Here is a 23604-nt window from a genome sequence, read left to right as displayed (position 1 = left end):
AGTACCAGGTTCAGAAAAGTTGGCTGGTTTCCTTTCCTTTTCTTTGGGAAAGCAAAAGACCCAGAGAGAAAACCACTAAAAGCTTTTTATTAAAGTATTTATCTTTCCTATTTTCTAAATAAGACTTCTGGCCACTTTGAACCTTCTCCAGCTTTCATTAAAGATAATAGTTTTTTAATGACAAGTTTGCTTCCTTTATACCCTGGGGTGAGTCATAGCCCTGCTCTCTCTATAGAGGCAGTACGTGATGGGGTTGTGTAGTGGCTTTGGGCAGGAGAGAGGAGGAGAAGGCTAGCACTCGTGTTCTCTGTGCCTATGGCCACATCTGAATGAGGGGAGTGGGACTTCCCTACTTCTCCTCTAGCCTGGCTTCCCCCCATGGTCTTATAATGCAGTGTTATATATGAGAAAGGAAAAGGCAGAATAAGGAGATCATACTTCCCATGTGCTGGAGACACTAGCTTTGCCGTGTTGAGATGAAGCCTTTATCAACAAGGGCGAATGCTTTTGGGGTTTAAACCCAAGAAGGTGTGTGCTCAGCCGTAACTGCTCTGCCGTGGTGTGGATTCTCTCAGCAGTACCTCGAGAGTCTTGGGGACAAAACAGTGACCTGAAAAACAGCAGATGCTTTGGAACTAGCTGGTCATACAGTAGGGCTCCGGAGAAGACTAGTGCCCTCTGCTAGTGCCCTCTATGCACTCCGTCTGGGAAGCTGATGTGGTTCTCCTCTTTGCAGCCAGCTGAGGGTGAGTTTTACAAGGGTGGCAAAGGCACATCTGAAGAGGTGTGCAGCAGTTGCTGGCCTCCTGAGCACATGCAGAAAAGTTCAAATCTAACAAGAAGGGATTTTTTTTCTGGATGAGATGCTTTTTGGTTCCTGGGTTAATAGCCCGGTTCGGGTGTGCTGGCCAAAACTCCCTTCAGTCCTAATGAGATCCCATCCCTTTGTCAGAGTATAGGACTGTTCCTGGGTGGGCTTTGTTTGCAGGTGGAGTTTAGGACTATTTGGTTTGATGTTCTTCTCTACTTTGGCAAAAGACAGAAGAATCTCAAATATGTGGGCTTGTAATCTGATTTTTCTGCAGATTTTCTTCAGGAAAATTTCTGAATCTTGCTTGGTATCACCTCTTCTCCCGTGTCTCTGTGTGCTAAAAACTAGTAGATGCATACAGAAGGGGAATGTTGTTTAAAGGTCTTTTCACTTCTATTCTAAGATCTCAAAGGACACTGCGAAGGAGAGAATTGCGGTGCAGAGTTCGAAACTCCTCCAAGTAAAGCGGCGTTAGGATCCCTACAGATGTATTCTTTGCTTACTGGTCTTGGTAAAAGAAAATTCCACCTGAATCTTTTCTCAAATAAGCCTTTTTTAAGGTCCAATGCTTAGTCCTCCTCCCTTTCCTGAGCCCCCAACACTTTTTTAATTATGGCTTTCCGCACAGGGTGCCTGGGCTAAGCAGGCAGGCAGGCATTTTAAGAAAGCAGGACCAGGTGTGAAAGTAAATCAGGCAGCTCCTCTAGTTCTTACTATTATTATTTTGAGTTTGTCAAAAGAAAGAAAAAAACCCTTAATTCTTGCATTAGGATACGTTCCCATATGAAACTCTACTCTTTTTCTCAGCACTAAGAGCTTGTTCTCTGCCTGTGTGAATTTGTTTTCATCTTGGCCTTAAGTGCATGAATTCATACTGAGTGGGGTGCGTGGGAAAGCAAGACCACATCCACAGCAGCAATTTCTTTTGTTGTCAAGGGTTAGCTAACGTAAAGAAATACTCAAGACAGGCAGGACCTGTGAGGTGAGCAAGTGAGGAACTGGATGTTAGAAACGCAACTATGGCAGAGATCAACGGAGGAGCTGCTGAGGCAGAGTCTGGGACAGTGGCACCTTCCCCGATTCCAACCGCCGGCCAGGCAGCCCCTCCTGCCAGGGTGGTTCTTCAGCCTGCAGGAGAGATAATTAAGGGACAATTCAATTGAGATCTATAAAATAACGAGTAGCCTTGAGAAAGTAAATGAGAATTCATTGTTCCCTGTCTCTTCTGATACAAGAACTAGGGATTCAAATTAAATTAGCTGATGGCAGGTTCAAAACAACTTCGTGCCCTGTGTAGCGTGGCATGCTGCTATGAGAGACTGTGGGTGCTGAAAGTTTACATGGGCTCAAAATGAGATGGGAAAGAATTTGTATAAGATGGACTGAGGCATAGGCACTACCTATTAGGAAATCCTGGAGGTGAAATTACCAGAAGTGTGAGAGCATTCTGGGGAAATAGCACTATACATTCAATCTATTTTATATTCCCTCCTGGGCAACTGTTATTAGCCACTGTTGAAGACAGATACTGGGGGAGATAGGTCTTTGTTTTGACCCAGTGCAGCTTTTCTAGTGGATGAATAAACACTCAGCTTTTTATCAGCAGCAGTCTGAGCTCAAATCCCAGTTTCTGCTCTCTGCTCTGGTATGGTTAGGTCAGCTCTGAGAAGGAGTAAGAGGACGCTAGCTTGCGCAAAGGATGTCTTTGACCTGTCTTATGAAAAAGCTGTGTGCACTGAGCTCGTTGTTGAGAGCTGGGGCTGGCAGGACTAGGGCAGCAGCATCCTCGGGGTCTAGGATGGGATGAAAGGCTGAGATGCTTCAAAGATTTCCTACTGCCAGGGCATGGGGAACGGAGTTAAACACTTGAATGAAACAAACAGTAAAACCTCAGGTGAATGGCTTCAATGGAATAGCCAGGCAGGGTAAATCCTCAGAGACAGCCAGGTGTTTCTTGCACGTGTTCCCTGCTTTTCCTGAGCTGGAGGCTTTTTTCCCTATCTGCCACACAGAGGGAAGGATCTGGGATTGGAAAACATTCAGCAAACTACAGAATCAGATAAATGCCGTGAACACAAAACCACAGCGGTTGCTTTGGCCTTGGCGTGAGACCAGCTTGCCCCTATTCTGCCTGATCAGTCAGTCAGAAGCATAATGGATAGTTTGAAAGGGAGAGTTAGTTAAGAATAGTGCGGGGCGGTTCAGTGTCTCTTTGGATTCATGTTGGTGGCCCTCTCCTCTGCTGCACTTTGTCTCCAGTTCAGGCAGGCAGGGCGTAAGAGCGAATGCTGCTGCTCAGCCAGAGCAGCAGCCCGAGAGGAGTAAGAGGAAATGTAGGGCTTGTGTCTGAATATAAATACTGTTGAAAATGAAACAGCCTGTTTCAGAGGATGCTGAAGCATCATTTCATGAAGGGGGATATCCCCAGAAATGGGATGATGGGATAGGAAGAAAAGGGTTGGAAGGCTTTTACATAATTACAAGTTGGGAGCTCAGCTTCCAAAGGGCGGAGGGGTGACGAGAGTTGGCATCCAGTTTTGATTCATACAATTGCTATTTGTGGTTAGAGCAAAGGCCCTGATTATCAACTATCCCAAAAGGTCTCAGCCTCTTGCTGGGTTCCCTGGTTTTGGAGTTTTGCTGCTTCTATCGGATTAGTGAGTTGTAGGAAGCTTGATCATTTGCCCCAGCTTTTCTTTGAAAACATTACAGTTTCTGAGGGTTTCTCTGCTTCCCTGCTGATATTTAAAAGCTGAGAACAAAGCTGCTATGTGCAACTGGAATTCCTCCTGTGCTCCTCTATGCCCAGCAGGACATAGCCTGTTTAGGACCACGTGTGCTAAAACTCTCACCAGCAAAGCCTGGAAAAGTGTGCCCTTGCATGCTCTCGGCTCAGGGCGTGAGACAGGAAAGGCAGCAGACCACAGAACAGCCTCTGCTGCAGAAATTGATTTTCAAGTTGGTACCTGCTTACAGCAGCAAAAGCGTAGGCGGAAATACTGACCTTTGCCTTCTTTTGGACAAGTATTGTTGCCATTGCTGTTGATTTGTGTCATGTTCTGGAAAGCTCGTGTGAACTGGTGGTGCTTCTTGCTGAAATATAATGAACAAGCAGAGCATCCCTTGTGATAGCCTTGGAGAAGGGTTTGAATGAGCTGGCAGCCAGCTCTCCTGTGGCCTTCACATATCTGTAGAAATCAGCTCCAAGAAATCAGATCACTTGGTTGGCTACTTTCCTTCTGTGCTTTTACAGACTTGGCTGTGACAATGAAAAGTAAAATCAGACACTCTAAACGAGAACCATTTTTTTTTTTTTTTGGTCCTGCATACTGATAGCTCTGCTAGCTTCCTTATTGCTGGAATGCACAAGAATTCAAGTCCTGCACAAGGGACATAAAGTGCAAGGGGCTGTACAAACACAGAACAAAGGAAATACTGCTATCCTAAGGCATTTGCAATGTACATAGAATCATAGAATCATTGAGGTTGGAAAAGACCTCTAAGATCATCGAGTCCAACCGTCGACCCAACACCACCATGCCCACTAAACCATGTCCCTAAGTGCCTCATCTACTCGTCTTTTAAATACCTCCAGGGATGGGGACTCAACCACTTCCCTGGGCAGCCTATTCCAATGTTTAACCACTCTTTCAGTAAAGAAATTTTTCCTTACATCCAATCTAAACCTCCATGTAACATGTAAACACATGTAAGTTATCAGGTGATAGGGGCATAGAGGCAAAGGGGCGAACACTTGGGAATAGGGTAAATCCTATCCAGGCTACGTAATTTTTTTTTTTGTGGGAAAGTTATGGCAACATAAAGTTTAAAAGGGGCTGGTATTGGACAGCATTCCCCATTCCACAGATGGGTGGATCAGCCTGTGGTGCAGGCAGGGACACTGATTAACTATCCAGAGTGAAAGTGAGAGTAAGCTTCCCTTTGTCCTTGGAAGGGACAGTCCATCTGCAACGTCCTCCTGCCCCTCAGAGTTAATGAAGGGAGCAGGAGGGCCTCTGGGAACTGGGTCAGTGGCAGCTCCAGCACAGTGCAGCTTAATTAAGCGAAGGAAAATGAGTGGGAGGGCAGGAAGGGCAGGAACCCCGTGTGGCCAGCAGGGAAAGCAGCTGGGTTTGAACAAGCAGATAAAGTCATGTTTCCACCTGCCCTAGTGAGCTGCCTCTTGATGTTCTCTGTAGGTTGGAAGACACAATCTCCGCTGCCAAGGACAGCCCTGCAAGCTGTTCTGCTCCTGATCCTCTCCTTGTAAGATGGACTAGCCACATTTCCTTTCTGTAAAGCACACTTGCTTGGCTCCAATATTCCTCAAAGGGCCAACAGTTCCACTTTTAGACTTGGCAATTGTCTTGCAAGAAATCTGTTGCTGGACTGATGTGGTCCAGCATGGCTTGGGCCATGTTTTCCTTGGCTTCTTTAACATTACCATCTTTGCAGCCTGTCAGGGGAAAAAAACCCCAAACCCTAAAAAATCCCCTAGGGCTATGTCAAACCAGAACAAGGGAGAACTTCTGCTTTCAGACCGGGAATGGGAGATGAGCAACAAAGTTTGCTCCCAAGAGCTTTAGGTGGGGGTGGATTGACTATAAACCCTACTGAGATATCTGGTCTCAGATCCAATTTTCGTAAGAGCGCAGGGTCAGTCAAAATTGCAGTCTTTGTGCAGACGCATTGCTTTCTAAAGCTAATTTTCATTCAGTCAGTTTTCTGTGTCTCAGAATAATGTGAACGTGTTCCTCCTACCCCAACAATTGTTGGCAGGGGGACTTGGAGCATGGCAGCATCAGTGCTGGAAACAGAAACACCTGGGAAGTGTTCTCTGTTACTGCCCCTCAGTTAATTGCGCAAGAGCCACACAGGCCTCTGGTTTGTGTTGACTAATTAGCTGAGTAATGCAATCTCCTTTTGAATGTTCTTCCTGTTCTAGATCAAGAATGAGACATACATTGATTAAATGACTTACCCGCATGGTCACATAGTGAGTGACTCATTGGCAGAGGCAAGAATTAACACCTGGTATCATTAAATTCCTGCTTCCTAGACCCTATGGCTTCTTATTTCTAGTGCTCTTCTCTTTCCTCTCCTGCCCTTTTCGCCTCTTGCCCACTGCAGGATTTGTTACACGCGTGATTTCCAAGGTGACAATACCTGACCACTGCTAAGAAAATGAGACATCTGTCCTTTGCTACAGACATCTATGGACATACAAAGAAGCTAAAGTTCCTTTTATTTCGTATCTTTTTTGGAACATTTTACCATGTTATGCCTGAGCTGGTGCGGTGCCAGGTCTCCTCTGCTCCCATGCCTCCAGCATTGAACATGATGAAGGTGTTAGCCTGCCCTCTAATATTATTTTCTGTTTTTCTAGAAGCATCATTGCTGCAGTCTCCCCGAAGTGGGAACACTCTGCCCATACCCACTATTAGTACAACAGCAAAATCAGTTGCAAAAAATCAGTGGGTGGGTTTTATAAATCCCAGTTTAGTATTCAGCAAGGTATAACATCTGTTGTGATCAATATTTTAGAGCAAGTCTGTTTGATAAAAAGTTACAGTAAAGCCTTTAGCTTCCTACTGAATAGCTAAATAATTCACAGGAGCGGCTCTAATCACTTTAAGCTTCTTGCATTTGAAAGTAAGCAGAAAATTCGGAGTAATTCTGTAGAGAGGCAGTATAGCCAGCTGGATCGTGTTTCTTACAAGCTGCTGTACTGGGAATGAAGTACTTTCAGGTTTTTAATGGCTCCTGAGGTATGCTGGAGTCAAATCCGACAAAAAATGGTCTATCATTTGTTTTTGATGATAATCTTTATGATAATTTGGCTGGTAAGTGCTAGGAGTCAATGCAGAAATTATACCCTTTAGTTTTAAAAGCCTGCAGAAATGGAACTATCGGGTGCATGAGATGCCACGAAGGCTAAGGCAAAGAAACATTATGGTAGCGTCACGAAAAGAGGATATTTGTGTGAGAGTGACTGTCGCTGTAAGTCGGTTGTTAGGGCGCTGGGAATAGCTGTCCACGCCGTACGGCGCCCAGGGCGAGCAGCCCGGGCGCTGCTCCGACATACCTGCCGGTGTAAAGCGGCGAGGAGGGGGTCTGCCCGGGATGGGGACGCCGGTGACACCGAGCGTCCCCGGGACGAGGCGGCGGCGGCCGCCGCCGCGGGGCTCCCGCCGCCGCAGGGCCCCAGCCCCGCCGTCCGGGCTGGCGGCCCCGGGGCTCCGCCCGGCCCGCCCCGCCGCCTTCCCCCGTTCAGCGGCGGGGCCAGGGCGCGGGGGAGGCGGGCCGGCTCCTTCCCCCTCGGCTGGGCCCGCTCCCGGCGCCTCTAGAGACGGCAGCCGGGCCGGGCTGCGGGGAGCGAAGGTCGGTGAAGGCGCCGTGCCGCCATGGCGGGGTGCCCCCGCTGGGCCGCCGTGCTGGCGCTGCTGGCGCTGCCGGCCCTGCCCCGCCGCGCCGCCGCCGGCTGCGCCGCCCGCGGGCTGTGCTGCCCGGGCCGCGACCCGGCCTGCCTGAGCGCCGGCTGGCGGCCCGACCGCTCCCACGGGCCCTGCTACTGCGACCAGGCGTGCGCCCGCACCCTCGACTGCTGCCACGACTACGCCGAGGCCTGCCCAGGTGAGTGGCCGGCGGGGCCGCGGCCGCTCCCGGGTCCGGCTGCCGCCGCTGCCTCCCGAGCCGACCGGCACCTGCCGGCCCTCGGGGCTCCGGCTGCCTGGAGCGCCGCCGGGCTCCGCTTTGCTCGTGGGAAAAGCGAGAGGGGGCGGGCGGGGGTGCGGGTGGCCGAAGGAGGGATGCTGCAGACGCTTCGCTCCCCAGCCGGGTTGCGGATTTCGGAGATGCTGAGGTCCCCCTGGAGCAGATAGCTGGCAGGGCGCGCCAGGATGCTGCGTGTTTGTACGGGACAGAAGGGTGAAATGGGACATGCCCTCACTGAGTCAGAATCCCCCGATCCCTTTGCCTCTTGTGGATTGAATTACTATGGATGGGATCAAATCTGCTGCTCATGTTAATCTGCACATCCCTGCAAAAGGCATCGATAGCTACAGTGTGTGGCTGCAGCTCCAGGCGAGAGCCTCCACCACAGCACCCGCGCAGCAGAGTGCCAGGGTCCCCGGGCAGCGCTGCCTTCCCGAGGAGCACGGCAGCATGCCCTCCATAAACGTCTTCCACTAAAGCACGGATGTGAGTTAAGGAGATAAGTTATTTTAGCGAGTGGTGCAATCTCATATTCCCTTCCCACAAACAGCATCCTCAAGGAGTCTTCTCTGCTCACATAATGCCTTTTTTTTTTTTTTTTTTTAACCTGCATAGCTGTACGTTAGCAGTGTTTTGCTCTAGGCAGATGGGCAAACATTCCCATGATGTAATTGCCTTTTTGCTTTCAAGAGAGAGCTGGAAAATGGCTGGGAAATTAGTTCATTCCAAAGTGATTTAAACAAGCTACGTCTGTGAGTGAGGACAGGCTGGCAGGTCTGGAGACCGACAACTCCTGAGTGCAGCAGAGAGCAGTGAGCGTAGAAGTGCCGCCCACGGGATCCCATAAATCTGCCTCACCTCTGCCCTGAGGCAGGGCACCCCAGGTCTGCAGGGAGGGTGCACCTTGGCTGTCCTGCTGTTGGGGCTGTCAGGGGAGGGGTGTGTTGGTTGGTGCTGGATGCCCCCCAGTGCCTTTGATGTCTGAACGCGGTTGGGCTGTCGGGTACTTCTTCAGTACCGCTGCGTCTGAATCCCGCTGCTCTCGGCAGTCATCTGGGATGACTGGGACAGACGGGAACCCCTCGTGTCTGTTCTTCATAGTACAGAAGAGTAAGAAGAAAAATGTGTTTGCAGGCCCCTGTTACGCATCGTGAGGGGATGGCGGAGGGCAGCCGCCGCTCCCTTCCTCTGCTGGGCACCTTGCAGCGGGGCCGGTGTCACAGCTGCAGCCCTTGCTGCCAGCCCGGCGGGGCGCAGCGCGGCGCTCTCCCAGCCCGGTGCCATCCTGTGGCTCGCTGAAGGAATAACAGCGTCCTGCTTACGGAGGTCTGGCGAGAAAGGTGGTTTTGTGCAGGATGAGATATTTCTGCATTATTTCTTGTGATTCATTTGTGCTGCATGCAAGGGACCCAGTTCTACTTTGACTCGTATTGCCTTCATAGCCTGGCCTTTTTTCAGTAGTGTTCTTTCTCCCACCACTAAAGAGCTACTTTATCAAACTGACTTGTAAAGCAAAATATTAAGGCAAAGGCATTAATACCTGATACCAAACAAAACTGAAGAGAGCAGAATATTCCAAATAAATCAGATGCACAAAAGGATTGTAATGTTAGGTAGCCTACAATCCAATGCACAGGCTTTTTTGTGGTGCATTGCTGTGTATATGAAATGTCTCAATTACTTAGATAATTGATTTAATTCCTAATCTTTGAATAGGTTTAAAAAGCTGTTTGTGGTGACTTTAGACAAAGAAGAAAAGCAATAGCGTTTGAAAGATCTTCCTAAAGTTTCTGAAGACAAGGGCAGTTTCAAATGCGGTTAATGCGGTAATCAGGGGTTATCTGTGTTCCCTGGGAGAATAAATTGAAGTATCAAGCTTGAGCTGCTCAGAAAGGCTGGGATTCGCAGCAGCATTTAGCAGCTTACCTCCGAATGAAATCAGTGGGACTCAGGCTTTTGAATGCCTTTGTAAATCAGAGTGCGAATGTCTGTTACTGTAAGGTGCTGAGCACAGTGGCTCTTAATGGATTTGAATGGGCTCATCCGCATCTTTAAATTGAGTGGTAGATGAGTAGTGGAGCTGGACTCAGAACTGAGGAATTCCTCATGCCTGAGCTCAGCGTCATGGGTCGAATGTTTCTGTCCTTGCATAGTTTGACTCTTGAGTACTCACAGGGACTTTGGTGGAAGGTAGCTTGCAAGTGCAGCCCTTCTCTTAGTGTATGTACGGTGGTGCGTGCTGGCCTTTAGCTGGTCACTGTGTGCGTGAGGCACCCAGTGGCTGAACCAGCAAGGTAGGAAACCTGATAAAACACCTGTTCACTGGTACGACTGAAGTTTGATGTCCTCAGAAGTGCTGGTGTGGTGTATTGTCATAGACTGGCCCAGCTCAGTCACAAGATACAGAAATGCAAGGAGGGGGACTGTAGCCAACTGAGAATACGTAGGGGGAAAAAAATGGTCTATGAGTCTAGGCTGACCTGCAAGTGTTTTTCTCCAAAGGTATTGTTCCTGATGGTTAGGTTGTGTTGGTTAAGTACAACTGATCAAGTATATCATGGGCTATGGTTCCAGGTTGCCTTTGAGAGAGACCAGCAGGTGAATGCTCTTGTGCTCAGGTGATTCCTGTGTTATTCTTGGTAGTTCTCTCCAAAGATTCAATGCTATGAAACTCAACTATGGGCATGCTCATGAGGAAGAGATCACAAAAGGGGATATGTGACACAGGGAACGGTACCAGTGCGTTTCAGACTGAATGGATGGGATGTTGAATGCTGAAGGAAGACATTTATTTAGCTGCATGGAGGCCAAAGCTTAGGAGTTTAGCACCGTGGATACTATGTGAGAGCAAGTAGGGATGCTCAACGATGTGAAGATTTTTGAAGCAATACTTAGTGCAGGTTCCCAAAATTTTAAGTCATGAGTCACATCCTCAGAATATTTTGGGATTGGTTCCAACATGTACAAAGTGGAAGCCATTGTATTTCATTTTGGTTCTTGAACTCAACTCCAGCCTGCCATGGGATGGTCCAAACTCCATGGCTGGTCATCATTTGCTGTGTGACATCTCACAAGAGAAGTCAGTAAGCTTTCAGGCCTTATCTGCATGAAGGGTCTACAATACCCTCCCTTTCCTCCTCCTCTTTATCCTGCTCTTCCCCTACCACTCAATTTGACCTCATCTAATTCTAAAACTTTTCTCAGTTCATCCAGTGCAGGTCCCAGTTTGCAGGGGAGGCTTGCAGTGGTGCAGGAGAGGGAGGTGACTGGCCCCATATAGACTAGCTTGGAGCTTCTGGGCAGGTAATTTCCTGGGAGCGGAGCTACTGGGAACTGCCCAACACAACTGTGGGACAGGTGTGAAATAAGGAAGGTTGTACTGAGCTACGTCGAAAAGTGTCTTTTCTGGAGAAGGCACGTCACTGGCATCATTTCTGTAACCTTCCACATCCCTGTTTGTTACTCTTCCTCCAGTTATCCCCTGTGTCGTATCTCAGTGGAGTGTCTGGAGTGGCTGCACAGAGCCTTGCAAGACAACGTATCGTGTTCGGAGGAGGCACGTCATCCAGGAGCCCAGGAACGGGGGAGAGGCATGCCCTCCTCTGGAGGAGAGGGCTGGCTGCGTGGAGTACTGGACTCAGCAAGGAACAGAGTGCAAACAGTCCCTGAGTAAGTCCACTGAAAATGTAAGTGTCTGGGTAATCGGGGGGAGGATTCCTGTTTGGGTCAGCAGAGCTGATCTCTACTATATTTGAAAAAAGTTGTTTTCAGACACCAGCATGTTTGAACTACACCTGTCTGGTGTAGTTCAGATCTGAGCTCTTCACACAGGGGCTTAGAGATATCCTCCCTGGGACAGTATCTGAAAGTAGTGCCTGCCGTTTGCTATGATCTGCTGTGTTTCAAAAGTGAAATATTACAGGCCTGTTGTGATCTCACTTATACAAGTGTAAATCTCTGGCAATTTTGATGGAGTCGGTAGATTTATGCCTGTTTAAAACTTCTGTAAGTGGGTGTTGAGCACTTTTTTTTTCTTTTTTTTTTTTTTTATTTTATGAGTCATCTGCAAAAAGTCATGAAGGAGCAATACCCATCAAAGGCAAGGTATGACTTCTCGGCACTGGAGCAGAGTGCAGGCAGAGGAGACCTCCAGCCAGTTTCTGGAGAAAAAGCCTGATTTCAGTTTGTTCAAATCAACTTTTCATGACATACCTTTACTGACTTTTAGAAGAACTGCTTGTCATTTTTGCTGGTATTTTGGGGTCAAAACCTGTCCGGTCTGGATGTTGGCTACAACTGACTTCTTCAAACCTGTTGAGAGTAGTTGGTATTAAGTGAATATTGCCTCCCCCCTCTGTCTTTTGGGTGTGCCTGATAAGTACGCTTACTCTGCTCAGGCAAAAATCTGGCAACGATACAGATTCTCTTTTCAGTGAAATGGTTGATGGTCATGGATAATATGAAAATACAAAGTTAGAATTGTTTTTGTCTCCTGCTGAAGATAAAACCGTATGACGTTAAAGGTCCATCTTTACTGTGTTGCAGACATAAACAGCCTTAGTGCAGTATTGCCACTTACGCTGTGTCCTCTCTCTCTTTGATATACACAGTCCCAGCGTTAATAACAACAGGAGGGTTTGGAAAAGCGAGGAAAAAAAGAGCTGCAGCTGATGGCAATGAAAGAGCAGGGTAAGTTGGAGGCTCAGCACAGGGGCTTAGTCATATTCCACCTTCAACGTCTCTCTGGTTGCAGTTTTGGGCCTAGCTTTTTGCTGATCATAATTGACGTTTCCCAGCAGAAGGGCAGCACTTCACTAGAGCAGGGTGCTGCTCTCCCCTCAGCGATAGCAGTATCTGCACTGCATCTGAAGATTGTGGGTCTGCCTTGATGTAAGGCCAGTACAAGACTGAAATTCAGCTCTTCGTTCGTGGCTGTTTAAGGTTGTGTGATCAAAAAGCCAAAGGCCATTCACTTCAGCTCTTCCTAATGTGGAATCTGGTGCAGTTTGCACTTTTTTACATAAATGGGGTAAATTCTCAGGGGGCAGACTTTGCTATCTTGTTGCATGGGAAGCACATCCCTCTCCCGTTTCAGCCCCCCTTGGCTGTAACAGTGCCTGTTTTCCCCTGCAGCACTGTTACACAGCACAGGTACAGGGAGGGTTGTGCAGAAAGCTCTGTTGCATTTTACCTTCTGAGACACAGCCATCTCTGTGTGTGCTGCTCTGCCTCCGGACTGGTGCCTCAAACACAGGGGAGCTGGCATCAGCCTTCCCAGTCCTCCTCTTTCCCAGTTGGGGTCATCACTAGCAGCGACACAGTGCTGATGGGAAAGGTTATCTTCCACCCTGTAACCCCTCATACACAGCTTTGAAAGCTAGTTATTCCCCAGGGGTTCTTATTGCAGTCCCTGGTGGTTTGCCTGTTTCTTGTTAAGAGCTGCCATTCCTGTAAACACTGTGTGGAGTTTCCCAGAGCTGCTCTTGCAGCATGAAGCAGCCATGCACTTGTTGATTTATTTCCCCACATGCTGTTGTACATGTAAGTGTTTCCATAGCGTGTGGGTGCATCCATACCCCTCACTTAAGTGTCTGAAGGAAAGAGCATCTGTTCACACTAAGCCTCCCTTGGACTCCTCATTAGTTGAGCCTTCTCCCTGTAAAATTAAAAAATGTGAGCACAGCTCTATTGCACGCGTATTTATCCTTGCTTTCTTTCCTTCAGATAAGACAAGGAAGCAAACTGCTCGCATGGTTCAGTGTGCTACTTGAAGGTGTTTGGAAATCCCCGTGATGACTGATACAGAACCAGTCTAGACTAGAACCCAATTGTCTGTTGCGTTTATGGGCGATTACTGAACTTCCTTGGTTTTCCCCTCCAAGCAAGGCCAGTTCTTTTGGGCTTTCCTCTCAGGTTTGGTTAAAATCAGAAGCACAGAAAAGTCTGAGCAGGGCAGAAGTGCTGTGTCAATCTAGTAGTCCTCCCACTGAGATATGACAGCCTCGCTCTGTCTCTTAGGAGGGGGATCATCACAAGGATACCCTTTACAGACCGAATCTTAGCTCCTGTTGCAAGTTGCTCTACAAAACCCATTATAAGTAACTGAGAGTAGATGATAGAGAGAGTGTGGTTCAGCAAATGGATACCAGACTTGGAATCAGAAGACCCGTCTGTTGTTTTTCTTGGCTTTAGTCAAATGCTTGACCAATCTGTGTCTCTATTTGTAAAAACAGATGCCAGTAATACCTGATATTTTTTGATATGTCAGTTGAAAACACCAGCAGAGTAGTTTTATTCCCCATCTAACCTTGTCAAAATGCAGGTACACCACATGTTCTGGTTTTTATGACCTTGGGGTGTGTGTGTGTGTGTGTGTGTTTTTTTGTTTTCTTAATTAGCCATCTGTGGTCACCCAGTTTAGTCTTCCAGTCCTGTGGAGGGCTCTAATCTGGTTATTGAGCTAACCTACTTGGTTATTTTGGCTGCAGGTACTGTGTTGAATTCCAGCTTGTGGCCATCACGCCGGGCTGCTTGCAGAGCCACCACTCCTACACTCACTGGATGCAGTATCTCAGGGAGGGCCACACTGTCTGCGTGGAGTGTCAGCACCCGGCTTTAGATTCCAGAAGTCTACATTGTTATGGGGATGGCAGCGGAAGCAAAAAGTAAGAGTTTTAGCTTTTGTTTTCATGTTGAATTTTTCATTCTTCTCCCTTGATCTGCTTGTCCCAGTTTCATAATGTGCTGCACGCAGCTCTCTGGAGCACTCTACATATATTAACTGTTTTTTGTTGCATACCATGAGTTTCTTGCAGAGATGAAATGACCTGGTGAAGCTCATGTATTAAACCAGTGGCAGAGCCAGGACTGAAGTGTGGGCGTACCTGCACTTAGTCTGCTAAATCTCACTGACTTTTAAGTGACACAGTTGTGGAGTTTTTTTGTTTTAAAGACACTCCAGCCATGCTTCTAAGGTTAACAGTCCTGTCAGATGTCAAATAAAACTAAATCTGTTTCTGATTTTTAAGCACTGGGGATTTTGTTTCTACAAGTGACCCTTTATGAGAATTTCTGGCAAGTGGCAGCTGGCTTAGGGACTTGGGATATGTGCTGGCACCTGAGGTTGGATGGAAGTACTGTTAAATCTTTGCACTTTCAGCATCCTTTCCCTGGAAAGCTGAAGAAGCTTTGGGGTGATTGATGGGGACCACCCAGATTGTACAAATTGGGCAGACTCCAGCAAAGATGAAGGGAATGGCTTGAAGCTGTGAAACACATCTGTGGCAGAGCCGGCAACAGAGGAGTCCTGGCACCCAAGCCTCTGCTGTTGTTCTTGGAGGCACAGCTTCTCCACTGCTTTTATCCTGACACTCTTAACCCCATTGCTAGTTTATTAAAGGCATCCTCTGCAACTGGTTAGCAGCCCTGCCTGAGAAAATCATTGCCCATCAGTGCTGGGCAGGGGTGTTTTTAAAACTTATATAAATGTTGAAATAAGCGGGTTCATTTGAATTAGAAACTCTAAACTAGGATTGTCAGGCTTCAAGCACACTACCAAAACTGCCAATAATGGCCTTTTTAGGCAGGGTTTTTCTCAGGCTTTTAGTAAGAGGAAGTTACATTAGAGTCTTTTCCTTCCCTGCCTGTACAAAGGTTCCAAAAGCTTTTAGATAAAGAAGAAAAAAGTCTTAACTGGTGTGGCCAGGAGTAGCTCTTACCTGCATCCAACATGTAAATGAATATAAAAGCTTACAATAATGTTATTTTACTAATAAAATAGTAGAGTTTTGGTAGACTCCAGAGTCCTGGAGTCAGACAGGAACATCAGATTAAGCAAAATAAAAAATAGATTCAGGAATTCATTTCCTCATTGGGCTGCAAAAAGAGGGGGGCATTTTCATTTGCCTGATCTGGTGAACAGCTCTGTACATGGAATGGAAGCACAAAGAAAATGCGACTGTGTCCTTTAGGAATGATGATCTGATTGTCAGGTGTTGGCAGGCTGATGGCTGGAGAGGGGTAGCGATAATGGAGTTGGGGTGAATGGTGACTGGTTCACTGAAGTCAGCACTCAGCCCATGTCTCAGCAGATGGTTTAAATCCATCCCAATTGAGCAGAGCCTAGAAATTGTTCCCAGAGTCTTGCTGGAGGGCTGCAAGATGAACTGGTGGGTCCATTTCATTATAGGCATGTGAGACCCATCAGGGTAAGCCAACTTTTAACACAGTGAGCTTTTACCCCTCCAGCGTTACTGCCTATAATGTCAAATGAAGTCATGTCTGTGACATTTTCTAGGCAGGTATGAGCTCTCTCTGTGTGTGCCAAGCTGAGGTACTGCGTGTGTTCACTTGGGTTCATTGCCAGGGTAGTAACATAGGCTTGGAGGACAGGCAGGGCTGGCCTGGGCTGGCCTGAGCAGTGGACAAAGCTCCTATCTACAAAAGGCAATGGAGATGTACTTTAAGCCTCCTTGAACCAGCAGTGCTGGGCAGCTTTGTCAGAGATAAATGTGTGACTGGCAGGTGGAACATGAAAGATGTCCCTGGTCTGCAGCTTCCTCATCCTCTGTGCGTGTGTGTGAAGCCTCCCTGACATTTCACATGGATCTTTTAGATAACTCCCATGTATCCCCTAGATAGGTAACCTCCAGGGCATGGTCTGGTGTTCTTTATCACTATTTGACCTTACAGTGGTGGGTCAAGGAGACTGTTGTCCAGGGCTGGGTATCTTGCTTGATTTTCTTGATATCAACATCTCAAGTGCAAGTATTTACTATAGGTGTTCTTTATATGAACAGAGCTATCCCCTAATTTGTTTCCAGAAATAATACACTTTTTTTACCAGGTTGCATGGAGGAAAAAACTGACCTCTGTGATCTCTGAGAAGGAATTGGACTGTTGGTGGGGACAGACATTGAATGGGGTGAGGGAAATGTCTGTGAAAAGGCTTCTGCCTTCTGTTAGAGTAAGCGGCCATATCTGAGCATGCAGTCTCGCAAGGGAGCAGCGCTCTGAGGGGGTCGCATGGTGAGCTCCTCAGGCTGGGATTTGCTGGCCAGGTGTGGAGGGCAGAAATGTGTGATGCTTGTAAAGAAAGGTGGAAGAAGATGGGAAAGCAACTGCTGCCCTGAGATAGAGGATGGTGGGAGGCCAAAGCTGATGCCAGAGCCTAGGATGCAGCATTTGTTGAGTTTGCCTAGATCTGCTCACAAGTCTCTGGCTGTATACTCAGTTCACCCTCATTTTGAATTTTTTCTGGTGTAACTCTGCCAGGAGACGTGGACGGTTTGTGGTAACCTCAGAGCGGTGGTTATGCCGGCTGATCTGTGCCATCGCGTGCTGGCCTGGGTCTCTGGGGCTGCTGGCTGGGGCTGTGCGGGGAAGCATGCACGGCTGCTGCTGTCCCACCCATGCCGTGCCTGCGCTTTGCTTCTCACCCTGTCAGTTCGGCAGCCTGTGCCAGCGTTTAGTTCCCCGAGATATTGTTCCGAGTGACTCTCAGGAAGGACAACATCTGACAGAGTTTAAAATAAACTCAGCAGCACTGGTATATTTTGATGAGTGTTTCCTAATTATCTTCTTGTGTCTAAGTGGAGTCTGGCTTGTAAATGCTTCAAGTTAGAGAGAGGTACTTGTTATCTGTGCCTTCCACCTGTCTCCCACTCCGTAGAAGATGCTAGTTCATTTTGATCCCTGTTATGCAAGCTCAGGAAGTTTTCCAAAGTCCTTGATTTATGGCCAGATCTGTGGCCATCAGGTGAGGATAGCTAGGATAATCTAGCTTGCATTGGCTTCTTTCTTCTAGAAGGTTTTAAGATAAACAAGGCAGAGCATCGAGCCGGGAAATTGATCTGTTAATTTTGGATCGTCTTCTGAAAGATCTACAAATCAAGCACAGACTTGACATCTGTGAAATTGTTACTCAGCCTGTGTCTAGGAGGATCAGCTGCTCTTCATCATGTGGAGCAAGATGTGGCAGTTGTAGCCCATAAATGTCCAGACTGCAGCAGTTTATGCCCATGCTCATGGGGCGGAGGGAGAGAGAGGATGGATGGACTTGATTTATAGCAAAGTCAGTATTTGCCTTCCCCACCAGCGAGATGAGAGTAAGCAAATTTAGCTTATGTGTTTAAGGAGCAAAGCCTTTTAAAGGTAAAGCTGCAGCCCAGAGTTTTGAAGGGTATGGGACTGCTCTGTGCGCAGCCTGCTTTATCTGGGATCTTAATCCTCCCTGTGCAGATTCTGGTATTTTGAAATGACCCCAAGCCAAAAGAAAAATACAGTGAGCCTTTTCCAACCACGTGTAATGCATAAAACCCTGCTCTGGAGCATGACATCTCATTAAACTGAGGCCAGGGTTATCTTTGTGGAGCTAGAGCAATAATTCCAGTTTCCACAGAACTATAAAACAAGCAGAAGTTAGGGGTCTGTTGGGCTTTTCTGTGGGCAGCTTTCTGCACAGGACAAGAGTTGATCTAATGTGGTATTTGTACTTCTCCAAAGGTCAGGACTGGGACACACTGATGCGAAGGATTCCCTTAAACCACTAAATGCTAAAATCTGGGAAGGAGCACAGTGCTATAGCAAAATTTCAGTTTCTGTGGCTGCTAGACCAGCGTTGCTTGTGCAGCCACTGACTGCGAAGAATGGCCTGTGGGTTTGCTTGGTTGTTTTAATAGGATATTTCTCTGGTTCTGGTCAATGTATTGATGGACTGCCTGGGAGAAAAGGGGTTGTTGGTTTTTTGTCCTCTACTTAAGAGGCCTGTAAGCAACCTTGTTCCAACACTTGTGGGCCTGGTACCTCCAGCCAGCTGCCATCCAGAAGCCGTGTTAGCGTGTAGCTCTTAGCAAGGCGGAAAAGCTTAGGCAAGTGTTCCACTAACGTGGTTATCCAGAGATGCCCGTGTCCCTGCACCTGCTCACACAGACATGTGCTGTGTATTGCGTGCTTGGTACTTATTCAGCATCTTGATGGCTATGGGTGGCAATAGAGCTCTGCCTGCTGAGAGGGAGCATGGTGTTATAAAGAAAAATGGGGAAAGAGCTGTTTTGCCCACTTTGCAACCTGTCAGGTGTTTCAGTACAGGAATTATGGGGATGTGGGTGTGCTTTGTGAGTTGTTGCATGCAATGCTGGGCACCTCGAGGGAATGTTTCTGTGAATCCTTTTGGACTTAACATCTACAGTATGTGCTGCTCTGGGTTCTTCCAGTCCAGTGTTCCTGGCTGACTGTGGCTTTACTTCACAGTATTATAATCCTATGGGGGTCACTGTGGTTGCTTCTTCTTTACAGCGTTAGAAAGGCAGAATTGGGTCCATGGAGTGAAAATCGATATTAGCAAACTAAATGGCATTTACTGGGTGATTTACGCCCTCACTGTACAAGTGACTTCCCTGCAGCGGAGGTGCAGCACATTAACTTTCTCCCTGTTATGACTGTGTTTCAGGAATCAACTGTTGCACTGGCAGGCAGTAGGGAACCCTCGATGCAAGGGAACCTGGAAGAGAATTCGCCAGCTGGACACTTGCTCCTGCCCTTCTGTTCACAGCTTCTTGTTCATCTGACTTCTCCTGACAGTCCCAGCAAGCGAGCGCTGTGATAGCTTGTCTGGCACAAACGTGCGGCAGCAGTAGTAACCACAACCAAAACAATGACTTCTCCAGAGGCTATGCCACTTAATTTCAAGAGGTTGCTGTCTGCACTGGGGCATCCTCAATCCTCTCTGTCCGTGTGTACTCCTCGATTTCCAAAGAAATCAGGCTGACTGTGAAGTGCCAATTTCTTTCTGCACATCCATTCCTGCTGTCTCTTCTGCCTGAGGGAGGCCTGTCTGACCCTGATGGCTTCTTGCAAATTCCCCCTTTCTTGAGAGGAATGAGAATTCACCAAATAAGAAATCAGACAAAAAAGGCCATATGAACCCAGGTTTAATTATTATTTTTCCAAAATCTCAATGAAGAATCAATAATACAAAATAAATTAACTCAAGTGCCTTCTTTTCATGGCAATGGCACTTCTATGTGGATGCTTCCTGCTTGTGCTTATATATCTTTTCCTTTTGTTTTCACCCTCCCTGGTCTCATCATTTCATATTGATCCTCAGTCTTACAGAGGGTGGATCTTGTGCTGCTGAGATAATGGTAAAATGTAGAAATGAGCCTGTTCAAATCTGTGAGAATAGAAGGTACCAGGGATAAATGGGCCCTTGGACTTCAGGTTTCAAGGAGCATCTCCAAGTTGCCCAAAAAGGCAGTGCAGTCCTGGGGCTCTAAATAGGAAGTCATCCCAGCTGTATCAGGAGGGCTAGCTATAGCCTTGTATTTTTGACTGGAAAATATTTGAAATATTTTTTTATATTCTGCTGATTTATATTCATACTTTTCTATAAATGAAAATAAAGGAGACCGGAGACGTTCTCCCAGTGTGTGTCTATTGATTAATCTGTGTTGTGCCATCTTTAGTGCCTGAACCTGCCTAATTTGTTCCAGCCAATCTTGCCTCTGACTCCTCTGCTCCAGCAGGCGAGACTGGAGGAAAAGTCGCTGCTGTCCAGTTCTACTCAGGATTTACAGGTGGAAGTCCAGCACCATGACCTACCACTATGCAGAAATGGATGTGATACTTCTTTTAATATACCATAGTTCTGAATCTGCTTAAATAAAATTACAGCGAGGACTTGCACTTTGTGGCAGAGCACTGCAGTGACGAGCGTCTAGGTAATTAAATTTGTCAAAACCCAGATGAGTGGCTGGGGGTGGCTCCAGAAGAGAGTTTTAATGCTCAAGTCCAACTCTAGTCTAGATTTGGATCATGAAACCCATCTAGTGACCATGTTGAGGGTCTTTCATGAAAATATTAAAGGGCACTGCAGATACATGCTTGAGATGGTTAGAGGAGTATGTGTAGTACGGCACTGAGAGGCCTGAAAGCGCGTGATGCCTCTTGGCCAGTACAGTAGGGATTTGAGAGCAAGGCTCTGCTTTTTATTGTATGTTACAAGCTGTCTCTGTGGATTAATGACTCACAGTGGGGTGATCTCATCCCAGAGTAGCAAGATTTAAAAAAAAAAAAAGACAAGAAAAAAAAAAAGACTTGTGCTTTGCTGTCTGAGATAATCTGTAACTAACTTGTGGCCTGCTCAGGAGTACTCACTGGTTTGTGAGCAGAGGGATGCGATCCTCTGAGGGATGGCTTGGGAATAAATAACTAGAGTACATCATTTCGGGTTTTGCAGTGAGGAATTTCTATCAAGGTGGAAGCCAGTTTCATCTTCTTGGTGGAGATATGTAATTGTCGTGGCATTTAGTCATTGGAAGGTTTTCTTTGTCCTGCAGAAGCCCCGTATTGGGCCACAGGACCGTAAAGAGGCGGCTGGTTATTTCAGGAGCAGAATGGAGCCAGCTATTGGAAACATTTTTCATTTTCAAAATCTACCCAAACTTTTGAAAACATGAATCCCTGCACTTATCAGATGCTTTCAGAATGGAGTACTGAAGCTATAAAGGATACAATTTTTGCACTGAAGCTATAAAGGATGCAATTTTCGCTTAATAATGCTTAAAAAACTTAGCGTCCCAAAAGTTGCGTTCACCCCAATGCCCCTCTCCTATGACATCAGAGCCAGCTGGGTAGGAAAAGATTGTATCGCAGAGTTATAAATGATAGTGCCGTGTGGGAAGAGCTTTTATTCTAATCAATGAAACAATGTAGCACCTTAAAGCACCTTAATTGCAATCCCTTTAATTTACTGGGTACTTAAGCATTAGCTGTACTGTATTTGTGTGTAAGACTTTTATTAAATTGCCATACTTGCTGTCAAATATTTAGTCCTGACATTAATCTGTTTTATTGTGACCCTTTCAGGAAATGGTGATTGGCATCTGCCATGAGTAAATGGTGTGAAACGCCCTCCCTGACCCCAGCCCTTGTTGAAAATAGAAGACTACCCTCCTGCTTCAGTGTCTTGAGAATAAATGAGCCTTAAGAGAGGTTCTTTTGATAATACTTCGTCCTATTCTGGCAGAAACTGTAGGAAACTCTAGCCAGTTTCAATATAAATTTGATGTGTAGGAAGTTTGCAGAATCAGTCTCTTAAGTGAGTGAAGGTAGCTGTGGAGAGTTGAGAAGTTTGAGGATAGGCTTCTCAGAAAGAGTATTCTGGGTCAGGTCACTACAGAATCTGGGCTTGATTATATTTTTTGGAGGCTCACAGTAAGTTTGCTAAAATGCATTTTAGATTGACCGAAACTGCTTGTGAATTCATGCCACATTTGATGGTTAGTCCTCATAGATGGAGAAAGAGGAAAGAGGGGGATTTATACCTCCTAAGTGAAGTGTTTTGATCTTTGATTTTGGAATTTTATTTCAAGATTGAAACAATCTGAGTCAAACAAATTATTTCATTCAACCCCCTCATTGTTTTCAAATTTCTGTTTTGAGGAAAGTATTGGAGAAAAAAACCATCATTTTAATTGACCAAAATTATTTATTTATCAATAGTGTTCTCTTTTGGGTCCTGCTTGTGAGACAGACATGATACTAAATTAGTAGTCACAAAATAGTCTGTTGCTACGGCCAATGACTTGTCGGTCAGGGTTTTCTTTGCTGCTGCCTCATCCCTGAGAGCTGATAACATGAGGTCCTAACAAGAGCTGCCAATGGTGGCATGGTAGGACTTCCAGTCTTTTGCTTCTGTCACCGTAGCCTGGGGATGCAGGAGTATGAAAGAATTAGCCCCTGAGGGACCCTCGTAGCAGCTATATTTCTACACAGGCTATGTCACTTGATGAAACAAGACATTGCAAATGTCTCAGTGCACCGGCGCATCCTAAAACAGGTGGTGCGGTGTGCTGGCTTCACCTCCACACCTTGGGTAACGGTACAAACAAATCCTGTTGGTAAATTCCTGGGGGAAGAAATGAGAGATGCAAGTGTGTGTGAGAGAGTGAGCGAGCAAGAGTGAGCTTTTTAAGTAGAAGATAATGAAGCTGTCAGATCACTTCTCCTGCAAATGAAGATTAGCTCATGATGTAGACACGTACTGGGTCCTGCCTGTTTCCCTCTAGGGACTTTATCATCGTCCATCATAATAATGTCCATAATTTCTACAGCCTGGGTTTTGGGAAAGATAAAACTAATAGAAATCCAAGGCAAAATATTCCTGAAAAATGGCTTTGTACAGTAAACAAGCAAGGCAGCCTCGCGTTGAGGAGAGGCTGTTCACTGAAGATGACAGCCGTTCCCATGACAACGCTAAAAACCTTTCACCATTGGGTATCAACAGGAGAACACCTCCCACGGCAAGTACATGAAGCCAGGAGCTTAGTCCTCATCTCCCGTAAATCATCCTGTTGGGCACCGATAATGAGGAACTGCCAGTTGTGCGCACACAGCTCCACCTTCTAGGCACCAGCCTGGCTCCAGATGAAAGGAAGAGCAAATAAAGCCAAAGCGCCAGTGAGTTGGATTTATGTAAAAGGAAAATTAAGCTCGACTGATGTTCCTACACTTCCCTCTGCTCTCCAGCTGAGGATCTCAATTTTTAATGATGAAAAGCCAAGCAAAAATCCAGGCCACTTTACAAACCGCTGAAGACGATTGTTGAAGGAGCCATGTGATTTTCTCTGCTGTAGAGAAATCTTTCATCGTCATGGGGTGGAGAGAGAGGGAGGCCCTGGGAGAATTCTGCTTTTCTTTACCCTAACCCTGTAGCATCCAGCCTGTGATTCAACCAGTTTTCTTCCGTATTCGAAACAGAAGGTGGTAAAAGACCATTTTTCACCATGGGATCTTCATTAGGCCTATCTGCTCCCTGAGCATCATGATATGTGTGTCTCAGCTTCTGCAGTCATCTGAATGTGTAAGGATCTGCTTCCTTTTTTAAGGAAAGAACACTTAGGCATTTGGAAAAAAGATTTTAAATGTGCCCAGAAAGCTCAGGAGCCAAAGGTAAAGAAAAAGAACAACAAAAAATGTAATTTTCTTAAATACCCTTGTTGCTCTAAAGACAAACTTCTTTTTTCTTTTGCTCAGTGGCCAGAGGAGCTGAGCATATTCTACTCGAACGGAAGCAATGC

General features: G+C 46.6%; 1 protein-coding gene across 3 annotated transcripts in view; it reads left to right on the top strand.

Annotated features, from left to right (window-relative positions):
* The window catches only part of LOC143167034 (somatomedin-B and thrombospondin type-1 domain-containing protein-like), a 39061-nt gene extending 19118 nt beyond the window's left edge, over positions 1 to 19943 (top strand). For 2 of the 3 annotated variants that reach the window (XM_076352027.1, XM_076352026.1), the window contains 4 exons: positions 11000 to 11194; positions 12136 to 12214; positions 14014 to 14190; positions 18975 to 19943. In XM_076352027.1, coding sequence (XP_076208142.1) covers positions 11000 to 11194; positions 12136 to 12214; positions 14014 to 14190; positions 18975 to 19092 — 569 coding nt within the window. In that variant the 3' untranslated portion in view covers positions 19093 to 19943. Of the gene's footprint in view, positions 1 to 7215; positions 7445 to 10999; positions 11195 to 12135; positions 12215 to 14013; positions 14191 to 18974 lie in introns of those variants that run through there. The other variant, XM_076352025.1, reaches the window with a different exon arrangement.
* Positions 19944 to 23604: the final 3661 nt, after the last annotated feature.

This window comes from Aptenodytes patagonicus, chromosome 14 (assembly GCF_965638725.1).
Source record: "Aptenodytes patagonicus chromosome 14, bAptPat1.pri.cur, whole genome shotgun sequence".
Classification (NCBI taxonomy): Eukaryota; Metazoa; Chordata; class Aves; order Sphenisciformes; family Spheniscidae; genus Aptenodytes; species Aptenodytes patagonicus.
The sequence above is the reverse complement of the archived record's forward strand: the minus strand, read 5'-3'. Positions and strand labels throughout refer to the sequence as shown.